Below are 17,318 nucleotides of genomic sequence, written 5' to 3'. Positions count from 1 at the left end.
ACAGGGGGACTGGACGACGACCCCAACAACAACAATAACCACAACAAAAAATCCGGGCACTAAAACTAGAGCCAAAAGGTAACCAAGGCCCAGTGAAAGAGCACACCTTGGGCCTGAAACCCGAGCCAAAGAAACATACTCTGCCCCTGACCAACTGAGTACAAAACCAACCAATCCCTGTGCACAAAATCTAGCCAATCTGAATTTTCCCAAGCTGAGGAGATTGAAATCTAACCAATTCCCACACTGAAATTCTTCTCACTGGAAAACTCTGCCCCTAAGAAGCCAAGTGCCTATTCATTTGGCAGTTGCCATTTTTCACCCTGGCAGAGGCAACCACTCTCCTAGATTCTTCCCTCCCTATAAGTCCCTTGAAAGAGTTTTGGGTGAAGACCTTCTTTCGCTGGAGTAGAGCAGACTCTCTGCTGGGGAACTCCTTAGTGGGGAGGACTAGAGAAGCAATGTGCAACTACTTCTGCAGGGAACCTCTCTTAGGGGAGGGGGACAGAAGCAACAACTATTTATTCACTGGAGCTGAGCAGACTGCTACGTTTTTGTAAGGGTTTCCCCCTTTAGAGCAAAGCCCAGAGGTAACAATTTGGGCTGGAGGTGGGAAGAAACAAGACATCTCTGCTGGGAAACTCTTTGTAGAGTGGAGCAGAGCTGAGCTGTAAGGGCTCTCTTGGAGAGCAGCAGGATTGCCACATCCTGTGGAGACCATTCCCCACCAGAACAGTTTCGGGTTCAGCCTACTTCCCTTCACAGCTGTAGGTGTAGGCTGACTTCCTACAGTCAGGGCGTGGTTCCTTGCAGAGCTCTACCACTTGCAGGTATAGCCTGACTTCTGACAGTCAGGGAACCTTTCCCTCCAGAGCTGTTAATGCTTGCATATATGATCACATAAAGTTAATTTTCATATCAGGTATAAGGTAGAGTCCAAACTCAATCTTTTGCCTATTTTATCTTTTATCTCCTGATACTGCCTTTAGGTTTTTAATTACAAACTTTCTTCTCTTCTCTATTTATTAAAAACTGGTATTTCCTTCTAAGCATGACATTAGTTTATGAAGTGACTTTTGTTCTATCATACTTCTGGTATCATTTAGAAAATGCTATGCTATGATATTAATTGTAATTCTCTTTGGTTTTTGGATTACTTAAAACTATGTGGCTTAATTTCTACATATTTTGGGATTTTCTAGATTAGCTTTATCTCCCATCATACATTCATTTTGGTGACTTGCACATAGATACTACACAAAGACTTACTGCAGAAACTTTCAGCAGTGTGACTGAGCTAGATGGAGCAGCAGGCAAGCTATCACTGTATAGCGTTTCTTTCTAAAAACAGGGTTTTAGGTATCCCAGGGTACCCTCCATCTCACCATGAACTTTTGGTTTTTACTTCCAACTCTGAAAGTGAGATTACAGGTGTGTAACACCATGCCCAATTTTATACTGGAGATTGAACACAGGGCTTCATGCAAGACAGGTAACCTACCAACTAAGCTACATCCTGAACCCTCATTTAAAGTTTGAGTGACAATTTGCAAAATAAACACACAGTATTTCACACAGCAGCAGTAAGAAGACTGTTGGGGGAGGGGGGGCAGATAATTTCTGTGCTATCTCCTGAAATCCTAGTAGTATTTTATTCCTGGAACAGAATGCCACTAGTTATACATAAAATCTTGTGTCAAGTTTTTCCTATGCTAAGATCTACTTAGTTTATATATTGTAATTGTTTATATAGAAATCCAACTTGACCCAGATGCTCTCAAGAGAAATACAGTGTTGAAGGTAAAGTTCACATCTGAAATGCACTAGGACATAGTTATGGTCTCACTCAGAAGGGAAGGAAGTGGATAGCTCTAGAGAAGACACAATGAGGCTTCTGTAGTTTTGCTACTGGTCCAGACGGCTGCCATCCAGCTCTTGTGTTGTTGGCTGAGCTCACAGGGCTCTCAGGTAAGCCAACCTTGTGCTTATATTCACATTCCTTTCTGACTCCATGAGGAACATTTTGTTTGCAGGTTTTTAAGGCAGAAATGTTTAACAAGCACTTGTTGATCATAAGCCACTAATGTAAAAGTACAAGGATGTAGTTAAAGAAAAAGTCTTTATTTATAATATTAACTGAAACCATAATAAATAATGCCATATGCTAATGTAACAACAGATGTTCTCATGCATTCACCACGCTTGTAAATATATATAGGAAAGCTGGCTTGCAGGAACAAAGGTGAAGAAGTGTACTTAGCAATACAGTGAAGTGAAAGTTACAGTGTTAAGACCATCTAGCAAACAGAGTCTCCCCATCATTGTAAAAATCCATCCCTATGCACCTGTGATCAAATGGGAAGTCCCATATATTTTCCACTTTTTGTAAACATGCTAGAGTTAAATAAGTTACCAAAGGACCAGAGCTGATACTTTGTTATTTATTAGTATTTCTTATGGAAAACATATTTTCCATAAATGAATGACAATGAAAAACAAAAATTAACTTCTACATTTTTGGTATGGAGACAAAATGAATACAACAAAATGAACCTGAATGAAATGAGACACCAGGAGGTGTTTGTGACTGAGTCTCGTTATAAAGCTGCTGCAATATTGTGTTTATTATCTGGTAAGCGGAAGTGATAAAATTTAATTAAAGCCTAATTTTGCTAGTAAATCTCACAGAAAGGATTAAAATAGGATAACCTTTAACATAAAGCTTTAGAACAAATAATTTAAACATATCTTAAACACTGAAAATGTGTTTTTAATTGTTATTTACAGTTAATCAACAATACCAGTGTTTAGCTTAATGTAGCCAGTCAGAATCCCCCTTTCAACACCTGTTTTACAATCTTCCTTATAAATACTCAGACAACTCAGTTGAGTGAAGGAGAGCGTTCTGTGGTCCACAGTAACTCAATGCATGGCCATTTGGTTTGGAGACAGCGTTTAATAGGCGTGTCATCTGTCTGTAGCATGGGGTCTTCAAAGCCCATAACCACGGCGGTCCCTTCCACATACATTACCTGTTAAGAGGAAAAGCCAGCAAGGTCAGTTAACATTCATAGCAAATTCCCAAGTGGATACAGATAGCTTCACAGTCAAGTATGTTTCTGAGACCTCATTATGTGGAGATTTACATCTAACTGTTTTGATAGGAATTATACTCAACTATAACATCTGCAAAACAAATTTATAAATGAGATGGTGACATGAATTTTGATTATTAACTGGTAAAATTTAGAATTCAAGATCAAGATTAAAAAAAAAGATAGGCGAATCAATAGCCATATACTTTTAGATGAAGAAAAAAAATCGTTCTTCAAATGATGGACAACAGGGTGTGTTTCTTCCCCTAGTGTCCACACAGCATACTGTGCTTGCTCTGGCTTGGCTACTGAGGCAGTTCCCTACTTCTCAAGGGGAACACAGCTATGCACTCCGAGAGGACTTCACCTTCCACGTTCAGTGTAAGGATCTGAAGATGATCAGCACGTTTGTTAATGAAATCTGCTGGCTTTGGACTCAATGGTTTTGAAATGCAGCTCTTGAGCATATGTGAGGACAGACACAAAAGTCATGGGAGGATGATAGAGCAGAGACCTGGCAATGATCACATTAACTAATTTGGTGGGAAGACACTAGAAAACATTTATTCTGCTTTATTTTTTTTTAAAGAAAATACTTAAAGCTATTTGCCATACCAGGAGAACACTAACTCACTACCAATGTGTACACTAATCGCTGTGCTATTAAAAGGAGTGGCTATGGACTGCTCTCTTCCAGAGCATGCATAATTATTTTTACCAATTCAGTGGAGGCTACACATGATTGCAATTATGCTCTCATAACATAAAAGCATAACATACCAACCATAAAAAACATAACATAAGTATGTGACCAAGGAGCCAAAAGAAACAAGTTTATCAGCCTAAGAGTTCCCTTAAAAACACAACTGATGGAGGAATAGGATGTTCTACTACGAGGGCACATAATTTGGTTTATAAACTTTACTCTTTAGGAACATCCAAAGGCATTAAAGTGAAATACATTCTTAATATTAAAATTACAACTCATATTTTTCAACCTCAAAGCAGAAGTGCCACTTTCTAAAATGTTGTCTGAAAGGAATATATCTTGACGTGGGACCGGTTTCTCCAGCAGCATCGGAGCAACGCCGTCTCTTCTGTGGTCTCCACTAGTGTCTGATGCCTTTCCTGGTGGCTGCAGCCCAGACTAGTGTTCTTCTGTTTTCCCTGGTATCTGGAGTGGTACCTGAGTAGTCAGCCCTACTTCACACTTCTGTATGAACGATGTGCACGCGCTGCTCCACAACTGTTACACAGTACGTCATGTTAATGTCTTGATGTCTTGATTTCTCATCTTGTGTTAGTATGTCAGACGCTTGTCACAAGCATGATTTGTGAATTTACTATATACAGGTAGCGTGGCCAAGCAGACCAAGGACAGGATTGGGAATCAGGAACTCAGTTCCAATCCCTGCTCTGTCAATGACTTGCTGTGTGACTCTGGCTGAGTCACTTAATCTCCCTGTCTCAGAGGCCTCATCTGTAAAATATGGATAATATTTGACTACCTTACAGGGACTGTGGCTATAAATTAATATTTAGTGATGATGAAGCTAGGCAAAACTTCAACAACTAGATGAAGTACTCATTAGCACACAATATGAAATCATCCAGGGTTTCTTATCAATTGTACTCTGTTACAGATAGCAATAAATTGGTGAAAAGATTTTTGGACATATGAAAAATCTTAATTTATATTTTGTTATTAAAATAAATTTTAGCCTTTTAGTTTCATTTTTATAAGGTAACGTATCTAACTTATAATCTACTTCTATAGCCACCCTCCAATTAGATACTTACAAAGCAGCATGAGGTCAAACTGAAAAGGCATCATTCCTCCTAACATTGGCTAAACCTACTGTGGCTGTTCCTTGAGTAAGTACAAAGACTTGCGGCAAGAACACACAAAGGTGGCATTTCATTCAAAAAGGTGAAGCACTCAGACAAAGCTTTTGCCTTGGACGAGGCTAGTATACTCAGACACATGGCATCTGTGTACCCTGGTCAACAGCTTGGGAAGGAGAGGTGAAAGCACAGGCACTGGGCTGGGCTACACTCACAAGTCTCAATCCCAGCTCTGCCATTTCCTGGCTCTGGACAAGCTGCTTCCCTGTGCTTAGGCCCCTCTACAGAGCAGACATATACGGACTTCAGAGGGCCATACGAAACTAAAGACTAAATATACTAGGTAAATGTTCAACAAAGCCATTTTGGTAAATTGAAAAAATTCTCAATTAAAATCTCAGTGTTATCTACTTCTGCATTTAAATTGATGAGTAGGAGTCTTCTGAGAATTAGCCAGAACTGCTGATCTGGAAATACCTCCACAGTTTAGAGTGACACTGTGTATATAGTAGACATAGCTATTTTGTCACAGTGAAGTTATTGCCCCATAGTTCAATGTACAGCTTGAAAGCAGATTATGTGTTAGTCAAATTGAATACAGACAATTTTGACATGTGTGGCAGTAGAGAGACTTCTGGAACACCTTAAGTAGCAACTGCAGGAGACTCAGACACAACCCAGCTGAAGACAAATTATAAATGAATTCTCATACCTTTTCATTATAATTTGACTGCTTCAATCCATTGTAGTGGTAGACAGTAAAAGATTCTGGACCACTGGAGCCCTGTTATAAATAAAAGGACTATTAAAACTTTAAGTTATACCTTTTTATAAGCAATTTCTAATAAGCAATGAATGTAAAAATGCAAATCTCTTAAATCTTTATCGTTATTGGGGGATCACTTGGTAAAGACAACCTGTATGGTGTTAACTGCCAGGAAGGCTGAGAAAGGAAACAGCTGCTTCTGGAAGCAGGGAAGCCCTGACCGGAACAAGTTCTTCCATACCTGCTATGTCTCTAAGTGGATGTACGCGTTACACTAAAAAGGACAAGTTCCTAACAAATACCTCCTAATATACCTCACTACAAATACTTGCTTCTTGCTGTGGAACAAAGCAACACTGCCTCTACTAAACCACAAACACACATGCACCAACAGCTTCAGTTTGCCCCACAGAATTGAATCAGAAGTTTCAATTAAAAATATAATTTCACAGAAATCAAAACATATCATGCCTAATAAGACTTTATTACCACTCAAAGTGCCTGGGCTCCTAGCTGATTCTCAGCAGGCAATGTTCTATCCCTGCAGCTTGTCTTCCTGGCCAGATCCCTCCACAGGATCTTTTCTACTCGGTGGGAAGTGAACTGCTGGAAACTCCTGCTTCAGCTCCTGACAAGAGGTGGGCTGCGAGGATGCAGCTTTATTGAAAGGAAGAAAAGTGGGGGCACTCTGGGAAGGGTTCAGGGCTCTGCTCTAGGCTTGAGGCTCAGAGCAGCTTCCCTTCTCCAAGCTCACTTTTTTAGTTCCTATGAGCTTTGAGTGTTTCTTCACTTATGCCAAGAGCAAGCAAGGATCTCCAAAGCAGGAGAGGCCTTACTCTGCCCTTCAGTCTGATCCCTAAGTTCTGAGTTCTGCATCAGACACGTAAGACATTTCTTTCTAAAATGCCCCTTCCTCATTTTCTAAGACCTGACCCAAATCTTACTTTCCTGTAAACTTTCTTCTACTACTATGGAGCTTTAAGAAAAAGCTGTCTGGATTAATTTGAGAATAAACATCACATGACTTTATATCATTGGGCTGTTATTCTGGAAGACTACATTGTTTTACATTTGCTTTAGTATTTCCCAACTAAAATTTAAGCTCTCACAACCTGAATTTAGGTGACTATTTCCTGAATGGCACACATGAGTCACTCTGACTACTTAGGTGAGTAATTTGTTCTTGATTCACAATTTATTTTGACTTAACAATAGTCATTCTCCTCACTTGAATCCCGTTAGTATTCTCAAGGTAGAATAGCTAATTGGCACACAGAAATAGGTCAAAGGCAGGGCAAAGCAGGAAGTACTTTTGCCTATGGGGCTAGACGACAGACCTAGTTTAGCTTTGTAACAGCTGAATGGCACCAAGCACATTTTTTACATTTTCTAGGAATGGGGGGTAACTGCACTCAGTACAAGGCATACAGAATATGCCCACTGAAGACAGCTGCTCCTACTGGTCTCACTAACTTCTGCTCAGCGTCTGCATCCTAGCAATGCAGTGTCCTTCCACTGGGTCAGATAAGAAGGCAGAAGGAGCTCAGGAGAGTGAGTTCCCACATGGTGTGGATAGGCAGAGGTGGGAACAATGTCCTGTGAGGAAGCTGCTCTAAGTTAGACATCCATTAGTCACCCAGAGGTGCTGCAATGTTGCTGTGCTCTGTCCCCAGAGCTCCCGATTCACTAGACCCAGAGACTTGAGGGTTTGCATTTCTAACTACATCTTACACACTACATTTTGAGAACCTTCTGCTCCAGATGAAAATGACAGCAAGGTCACATATGCTAGGAAAGAAAAGAATATGAATTCCACAGAGGCAATGAGAAAAAACAGGCTTGAATGACGACCTTGCTCAGAGTCACAGGGAAGGAAGCAAACAGTAAGATGGACTCAAGAGCACCAATTAGAGAGAAAGGTCTGCTTCTTGTAGGATAGAAGGGAACTGGAACATTCTTCCTCCACAAAGACAGGAACTCACTGCAGTCAATGGGTTATTAAATAAAATAACACACCGAGGACACACAACTGGGTGATCTGGGAGGAGCTCAGGAGTGGAGCTAGGGTGAGTATGACCAAAACACATTGTATGAAACCCTCAGAGAATTAGAAATATGAAAACAATATTAATTCCTAGAGCTAACAAGTTATGTTAATATCAAGCCTCATCTTGTAATTAACACACATGCAGTCAAAAGAACTGAGAACTGTCTTCTACTGCTGGTTTTCAACCCCGCCCTCGCATGATATTCCACACTGAAAACTAACAAGCAGTGTTTTTAGTAATGTCCTGGCAGCACCTTCTTGAAATATAACGAGCCTCAAATACTGCTTCAAAACCTTAATGATGCTACAATTAACCATCCACCAACACACCTAAAGGCACTTTCAGAAAAGCCCAATGGTTGGCATAGTAACACACTGGACACTATAGTCCAATAGTGCCTGCCTTTCCAATGTCAGAAAGAGAAGTTTGAGAGTGTTTTCTTTTTGTTGTTTTTTTTTTTCATAAATTATTTGCCAAAGTTTAAAAAGTTCAATTTCCTATACTGTGATAGCATTGGCTGCTTCCTGAATTTTACCGCTCACCTTTGTTCGTAATAACCAAAAGGAACCTATGCTGTCTAAGCGTGCATTAACTACTAAGATTGAGCGTCAGTAATACCAGTTACTCTGTTCAAGTCAGACCTGTGCCCAAGATAGCAAATTAACAACATATCAAAATTAAACAACTACATTTTTCTACAATAGCTGAACAAAATTGGCATTTCTATTGGAACAATTTATACTGCTGCTATTTGATGACATGACCATGATTGTTAAGCTGAATAATTCAGTTCAGCGGATACACGCCTCACTTAGGACAAAGAAAAGGGCAGATGCAAGATATAGAAATGGCTTGCCACAACTGAGGCAAAGCCAATAGAAGACATGCACCATTCCACTGAGAACAAAGCTATCCTGTTCACCCTTTCTTCTGAAACTCAGGCTCGCTACTAGGAGCGCCTGCCCTTTCCTCTTGTGGCACCGTCCCAGGACACACACTAACCAACAGTTTCGCAAGAATGCACTCAGGGATGGGAGACAGAGAGTTGTCTCTCTTTATTTCATGTATTCTAATTTCATCCTTCTTTTTGTAACATTCCACCGTCCTCTGCCACCCATCAGAATTCAGAGTACTGCACAGTGTACTGGTCCTCTGGCACCCTGAGAGAACTGCATCACTGTACTAACAAAAAGATTCCAAATCAAGGATTGCATGGCTATGCCAACACACGTACCACACACATGTCAGTAAGACAGGCATACTCTGAGGACTACATTGCTGAACCAGGACACAGACCCATTGCACAGCAACACCTGCTGAGTGGGGTACATAGCTATATCAGCACACACACACACACACACACACACACACCCTCTGGGCACTGGATCACTGTACTGACACATGCATGTTTTCTAAGAACTACACTGCTGCATGGGCTCATACATGCCCTTCTGACCTTTGCATGGGAAGATTTTATGTAATGGTGTTTTCTCAGTCTCACATGTGCATTTTAGGAAAAGGGAAAAATAGTCCAGTTCACAGACAATCATCTCAACAGAGCAAATGAGTACAATAGATTCTCTTGGCTGTTACCTGATCAGGAAAAAATTCTTGAAGAAATGGACCCAACAAAATGATTCCTAATCCTTCTGGATCTAATTTGTTCTTTATGAGATTTATGCTATAGGGAGACAAAAAGAAAAACAGTGAATACCAAAGGAGACAAACCCACAAAACAGTCCATTCTCTCATGACTCAATTGCTGGTACTATAACACATTTGGAAGCCAAAATCCTAAGAGCTGTTCTTTTTAGAACTTTAGTGACAAATACACAGGAATGGCATCTAATTCGCCAAAACATGGCTATTTTTAAATCAGAGTAATCTGTTACTATTTAAAATTTAAATTATGATGATGACTTTAGAATATTGTTCCTTATTAGGTAAAGTAATTTAAAAACCAAGGTTTATAAAATCAGGCTGTAACCTCCCAAAGGCAGATTCTCTCTGCGTCCTAGGTATGCATGAATTCAACAAATGGAGCATTTACTTTTCAAAATCTATTTTCGGTTCTAGGAGTTAGAAAGAAACAAGTCAAGAGGCATTGGGACATCAGATAATAATAAAAAAAAATCTTCAAAATGTTACTTTTAAGAACTAAATAAGATAGATGCTTAACATTCTTGGACAATCTAACTTGAAGGCCACAGACATAAGAGCTTTAGTCCAGGGAATCGCAGCAAGTGGCAAGGCCCTTGCTGGTCTAGCAGCAATCGCGAGTAAACAAGTTCTGTACAGCTTTTGCCACTTAGGTGTAATAGAGGCTGGTGGAGAGTGATGTATGAAGCTCAAGAGGCAAAGAGAAGGGGAATGCAGTTTAAAGGGTTTCAAAACTGTCAGTTTTCTTCCCCCAATGCTATCTCAAATGGCAAGTTAAAGTTAGCCTACTAACTGCAAAGCAGCATGTTTGGGAATTACAGGGAATTTGGGCTGATCAGCTTCCCCAAGATGCTTCCCCAGGGCTCAAGGTGGGTGGAGTCACTGTGCTCAAGCTTTCTAGGGATGGACAGCTAGAGCAGGGTCCAGGCACAGGGCTACAAAGGACTCCCTTCCTGGGAAGGTCTCTGTCAGGACACCATTCAGAGTTTGGTGGACGTCTGTCTGTCTGTCTGTCTGTCTGTCTGTCTGTCTGTCTGCCTATCTGTCTGTCTCTTTCCTCTGCCTGTGTTTAGACTAGGTCAGTTCCAGAGTTTTTGTTTGTTGTGTTTTATTAGAAATGGAATCTGAGCCATGTGTTCAGGGGTAAAACAGTTTTGTTTTGTGTGTGTGTGAAGGTTCTAGGAAGGTTACATTTCTGTGACATCTCTAGCCAGGTTCAGTGATACATTCCTCAGCTCTAGAAGATGCTGGAGCCTGACTATCATAGCCTCTCCAGGCCTGGTTGTCATCTGAATGCTCTATGCAAAAGCTCTGAGTTTCAGTGGGTCTAGGGAAGGCCATTAGATTGTGATCTAAAACAAAGGCAATGTCATTATTGTCAATGAAATTACATATATAAGATCTCAAAAATGGAAGTCTTTGTAGAGAAAAAGTTTCAAATCAATAGTGAAAGACTGATTTTGAGAAGTGAGACAGTCAATGGAGAGTGAAGAAGCAACACGTGACAGACATGGTCATCTGTTCTCAGATCGGGCTAGGCTTTTCCCCTAAATTTTTATTGTCTTGTTATACGGGCTTAGCACCACCACCCCACCCCACCCCCGCCCGGGATCACTTCCAATCCCACTCACTACTCAGGGTCTGAAACAAGGTCCAAGGCTTTCATCACATCTTCCAGAAGGGAGTCGGCTATGAATCCATTATCTGGAAAAATATTAAAGAGAAGGTGGAACATGAACATTTCTGATCAGGTTATGGGGAAGGGAAGATCACATACAGGAGCCCAAGGGGTGGATAAACTATGTATGATTTTGCTATAGAGCTTACTACTACTAGGTACCTGCACAGATGAATTTTCTTAGGGACACAAAGATTTATATTCAAGGAAAATTTTTTAAAAATCTACTTAGGAACTACAGTTAGTGGGATGTTGAGATGGAGGGAGGACAGAGAGGGGAGCAGGGAAGAAGATATCTTAATCAAGAGAGCCAATTTGGGGTTGGCAAGAGGCCTGACTCTAGAGGGGTTCCCAGGTGTCTATGGGATGTCACCAACTAGGTCATTGGGCAGTGGAGGAGAGGGTGCCTGAAGTGGCCTTGTCCCTTAGTCAGACCGACGACTATCTTGAATATCACTATAGAACCTTCATCCAGTGACCAATGGAGATAGAGACAGAGACCCACATCAGAGCACTGAACTGAGCTCCCAAAGTCTAGTTGCAGAGCAAAAGGAGAGAGAATATGAGCAAGGAAGTTAGGACCGTGAAGGGTTGGTCCACCCACTGAGACAGTGTGTAATCTAATAGGAGCTCACCAAATGCTGCTGAACTGGGACTGAACAAGCATGTGATCAAACTGGACTCTGAATGTGGCTGACAATTGGGGCTGACTGAGAAGCCAAAAATAATGGCACTGGGATTTGTCTATACTGCATGTATTGGCTTTTTGGGATCCTAGTCTATTTGGATGCATACCTTCCTAAGCCTGGATGGAGTGGGGGAGGGCCTTGGATTTCCCACAGGGCAGGGTACCCTGCTGTCTCTTAGGACTAGAGGAGGAGGGTAGAACATGAGTGGAGGAGCAGGGCGGGAATTGGAGAGGGGGAGGAAGTAGAAATTTTGAATGGTATTATTTATAAAGCAATAAAAAATAAAAAATAACTACAGCTAAACCTTGAAGTTAAATTATTTTCTTTTTTAGCAGTTTCACAAACCTGCAAATGGATTAAAAACTCAACTTAAAATGACAACGTAACTATATCCAGCAAAACTTTCAATCACCACAGAAGGGCAAAACAAGATATTCCATGACAAAACCAGATTTAACCAATACCTAGCCACAAACCCAGGCCTATACAAAGTATTAGAAGGAAATATCCAACCCAAGGAAGTTGGCTACATCAACAAAAACAAAGACAATTGATGATCTCATAGTAGCAAATCCCAAAAAAGGGAAAAAGCACACATATTAAAATCTCCAACAACAAAAACTAAATTAACAGGAGATAGCAAATCACTGGTCATTAATATCCCTTAATATAAATGTACTCAACTCCCCTATAAAAAGACACAGGCTAACAGATTGAATATGAAAACAGAATCCATCCTTCTTCTGCATACAAGAAACACACCTCAACCTCAAAGACAGATATCGCCTCAGAGTAAAGGATTGGGGAAAAAATTTCCAATCAGATGAACCTAAGAAACAAGCTGGTGTAGCTATCCTAATATCTAACGAAATAGACTTCAAACAAAAATCAGTCAAAAGAGACAAAGAAGGACATTTCATAATAGTCACAGAAAAAATCCATCAAGAGGAAATCTCAATACTGAACATCTATGCTCCAAATAAAAGGACACCCTCATATGTAAAAGAAACACTTCTAAGGCTTAAATCATACATTAAACCACACAGTGGTAGACTTTAACACTCCACTCTCACCATTGGACAGATCAGTCAGGCAAAAAATTAGCAGAGAAATAAGAGAACTAACAGATGTTATGACTCAAATGGGCTTAACAGACATCTATAGATCTTCCATGCTCTTGGGCAGGTAGAATTAACATAGTAAAAATGGCAATCTATCTTACCAAAAGCATTCAATACAAGGCCCATCCAAATCCCAGCAAAATTCTTCACAGACCTCAAAAGAACAGTACTCAACTTCGTATGGAAAAGCAAAAACACAGGATAGCAAAAATAATCTTGTACAGCAAAAGAATTTCTAGAGGCATCACAATCCCTGATTTCAAACTCTACTATACAGAGCTACAGTACTAAAAACAACCAGGTATTGGCATAAAAACAGACAGGAGAACCAATGGAACTGAATAAAAAACCTGGATATTAATCCATACACTTTTGAGCACCTGATTTTTGACAAAGAAGCAAAGATTATAAATGGGAAACAGAAAGCATATTCAACAAATGGTGCTGGCAAAACTGGATATCAACGTGTAGAAGAATGAAAATAGATCCATATCTATCACCATGCACAAAAACAAAAGTCCAAATAGATCAAAGACCTCAATATAAAGTCAGCCACACTGACCTCATAGAAGAGAAAGTAGGAAGTACACTTGAATGCACTGGCACAGGAAACCACTTCCTAAATATGACCATAGTAGTAGCACAGACACTAAGAGAAATAATTAATAAATGGGACCTCCTGAAACTGAAAAGCTTCTGTAAAACAAAGGACACGGTCAACAAGACAAAACGACAGCCTACAGAACGGGAGAAGATCTTCACCAACCCTACATCAGACAGAGGGCTGATCTCCAAAATATACAAAGAACTCAAGAAATTGGTCATCAAAAAAACAAATAATCCAATAAGAAATGGAGTACAGACCTAAACAGAGACCTCTCAACAGAGGAATCTAAAATGGCTGAAAGATACATAAGGAAATGGTCAACATCCTTAGTCATTAGAGAAATGCAAATCAAAACAACTCTGAGATTCCATTTTACACCTGTAAGAATGGCCAAGATCAAAAACACTGATGACAACTTATGCTGGAGAGGTTGTGGGGAAAAGGGAACACTCCTGCATTGATGGTGGGAGTGCAAGCTGGTACAATCCCTTTGTATATCAGTGTGGCAATTTCTCAGAAAAATAGGAAACAACCTTCCTCAAGACCCAGCAATACCACTTTTGGGTATATATCCAAAGGATGCTCAATCGTGCCACAAGGGCATGTGCTCAACTATGTTCATGGCACCATTGTTTGTCATAGCCAGAACCTGGAAACAACCTAAATGCCCCTCGACTGAAGAATGGATAAGATAATGACATCTGACATCTTGAAATTTGCAGGCAAATGGATGGAGCTAGAAAACATCAGTTTCAGTGAGGTAACCCAGACCCAGAAAGACAATTATCACATATACTCACTCATAAGTGGTTTTTAAAACATAAAGCAAAGAAAACTAGCCTACAAATCACAATCTCAGAGAACTTAGACAACAATGAAGACTCTAAGAGAGACATACACGGATCTAATCCACATGAAAAGTAAAAAAAGACAAGATCTCCTGAGTAAATTGGGAGCATGGGGACCTTGCGAGAGGATTGAAGGGGATGGGAGAGGCAGGGAATGGGAGCAGAAAAAATATGTAGAGTTCAAAAAAAAACTCAGTATGTATATATAAAATCATCAGAAGGTAAAAAAAACAACGTAATTCAGCAATTGCATAAATCTTCAAATTATCATGAAGAAATGTAGTGTAAAGAATTCTTTACAACAAATTCTGCTTGTTCCAGTCTCATTTTATTAAAGTGTAGTGATTCGGTCCTATTTAGATAACTGATGGTGTAAAAGCAAGAAAAAAATCTTAAAACAAGTTTGACACTAACAAATAACTACAGAATTAAATACAAAAAAAATTCACACTAAACCCAACACAGCAACAAGGACATACCCACACAAAAGAGCTAAAGCTTGTATGCCCAGAAGAGCTAAGTGCTGACAATGACAATTTCACAAAAAACATTTTATGGTTTAGTTAAACAAACAGTATAGAAAACTTTTTGTCCTGCCAGGGTCCTCCACATCTTAGGGCAGGCTCTAGCAAGGTTAGTCTGCCTCAATCTCCCCAACCCACAGGTCTAGCCCAGAACCCAGTTTCAATGCCCAGGACTCAACTGAACACCACTGGATGTGCTGACCCCAAACTTGAGGCTCCATGTAGGAGCATTCCACCTGCCATCAGCTGCAGGCTCCTTGCAGCTCACATCTAACCTGTTCATCTTGAACCAGGGTCTAGCCAGGTGAGTGCACCTCGTGGTCTGCTTCGTGCACCTTGGTGCTTCATGCATCTCTCCTAACCCAAATCTGCCTCCCAACTCAAGACTTAGACCAGAACTCACATCCTGTGTGCCAGTCCAGTTCCCAGCACCTGACTTCATGAAGAAATGTAGTGTAAAGAATTCTTTACAACAAATTCTGCTTGTTCCAGTCTCATTTTATTAAAGACAAATCCAACCTTCAGGCCCAATCTGGCTCATACATCCTGTGTTATGTCCTAACATACTGTTTCCATATCGGACTCAAAACTAACAAAAGAAGTCCATATACGAAGATCTCATTGCAAAAATACAATTATGAAAGATGAAGACAGGACTTAGTTCCCCAAATCCCGCAGTCCTGTAGAGATGTTCTCCAATGAGAAATAACTACATGAACTTCAGAACATAGGATTTCAAAGAAGAATCATAAACTCCGTTAAAGATTCCAAGGAATTTTAACAAGATAAAAACAAAAACAAACATCCCCTCCCCATAAAACCAAAACAACAGCAACCAAAAAACAAACCCTGCTCAATGAACTTAAGAGATAACAAACTTAAAATAACAAACACCTGACTAATCCTCCCAACCCAAATATATAAGGTTGATGGAAATAATGGAGACAATATAGGATTTGAGAATTGAATTCAATAAAGAGATAAAAACATTAAAAAGAAAAGCGGAAGTGAGAATGGAATTGCAAAGCTCCATAACCTAACTAGAACTAGGGAGAGCCTTAGAAGTAGAACAAATCTAGAATACAGAATACCAAGACCCAAAGATAGAGAAACCAGACCAAAACAAGCAAAGATAATGAAATATTAAAGAACACACACATACCTAACATACAAAAAAATGTGGGATTCCACCAAAGGACTAAACCTTTAAATCAAAGGAATAGAACAGAGTGATAAATCCCAGGTCAATTGCATAGGCAGGATCTTCAAAAAGATTATAGAAGAAAATGTCTCCAAACTAAGGAAAGACAAACCCATACAGATACAAGAAGCACATAAAACACCAAATAGACAAGATGAGCATTAAAAGTCACTAGAGAAAAAATGCCAATCACATAAAAAGGAAAACCTATTAGAACAGTTGATTCCTCAGAAAAAACTTGGAAAGCCAGAGGAGCCTAGAGAAATGTAATCCAAGATCTAATGGACCAGAACTGCCAACCTAAACTACCATATTCAGCAAAGCTGTCTGTCAGAGTTGAAGGAGAAATAAAAATACAAAATACTTTATGATACCAAAGTCTAAAAATTTTATATCCATCAGACCAAGCCTAAGAAAAATACAAGAGGACGGGGTAAGGAAAAAAAAAAAAGAAAAAGAAAAATACAAGATATACATTGGACTGAAGAAAGGAATAAGCATAGACAAGATATTGTAAAAAGAAAACTAACTAATAATTACTAAAAAAAAAAAAACCAAGAGAACACAACCAACAACAAAAACACAAACCACAACAACACAATATCTGTCTTCCATACACACTTTTCATTAATAACCTTAAATATTAAGTCTCATTAATAATTTAAAATATTAACAGCCTCAAAGCTCCAATCAAAAGACACACTATGGGTAACTGGATCAAGAGACAAAAATCCATCTACCTGTTGTCTACAAGAAAACTTAATGTTAAGACAGGGACCATTTAGAATGACAGGATGGAAAAAAAGTACCTAATCAATGGGACTAGGCAAGAGACGTTGCTATTCTAATATTTGACAACAGGCTTCACACTAACACTAATCAGACAGACAGAACAAAAAAAAAGATACTTGATTATAACAAAGAGAACAATCAACCAATAGGACATCACAATTACTATCCTTAACATAAATGCACCAAACTCTGGGGCAGCCAATTTCATAAAGCACACCTCTAGAATTAAAGACAGAGGCTACCAGTAATCCACTAATAAATAGTATATGGTTTCAATACCCCACTTTCTCCAAGAGACAGGCTATCTGGACAAAAAAATAAACAGAGAAACATTAGAATTAAATGACATCATACATCAAATGGTCTTAACAGACACCTACAGATATCCACCAAACACCAAAGAATACACATTTCTTCTCAGCAGCTCAGACACTTCTCTAGAATG

General features: G+C 39.6%; 1 protein-coding gene across 5 annotated transcripts in view; it reads right to left on the bottom strand.

Moving 5' to 3' along the window:
- Positions 1-2,100: 2,100 nt before the first annotated feature.
- The window catches only part of Mindy3 (MINDY lysine 48 deubiquitinase 3), a 72,379-nt gene continuing 57,161 nt past the window's right edge, over positions 2,101-17,318 (bottom strand). For all 5 annotated transcript variants that reach the window (XM_057787861.1, XM_057787862.1, XM_057787866.1 and 2 more), the window contains 4 exons: positions 11,045-11,117; positions 9,348-9,435; positions 5,653-5,724; positions 2,101-3,032 (listed from right to left, as the gene is read on the bottom strand). In XM_057787861.1, the coding sequence (XP_057643844.1) occupies positions 2,883-3,032; positions 5,653-5,724; positions 9,348-9,435; positions 11,045-11,117 (383 nt within the window). In that variant the 3' untranslated portion in view covers positions 2,101-2,882. The remainder of the gene's footprint in view (positions 3,033-5,652; positions 5,725-9,347; positions 9,436-11,044; positions 11,118-17,318) is intronic.

This window comes from Chionomys nivalis, chromosome 13 (assembly GCF_950005125.1).
Source record: "Chionomys nivalis chromosome 13, mChiNiv1.1, whole genome shotgun sequence".
NCBI classification, from domain to species: Eukaryota; Metazoa; Chordata; class Mammalia; order Rodentia; family Cricetidae; genus Chionomys; species Chionomys nivalis.
Note: the sequence above shows the minus strand (reverse complement) of the source record. Positions and strands in the feature narration are given on the sequence as shown.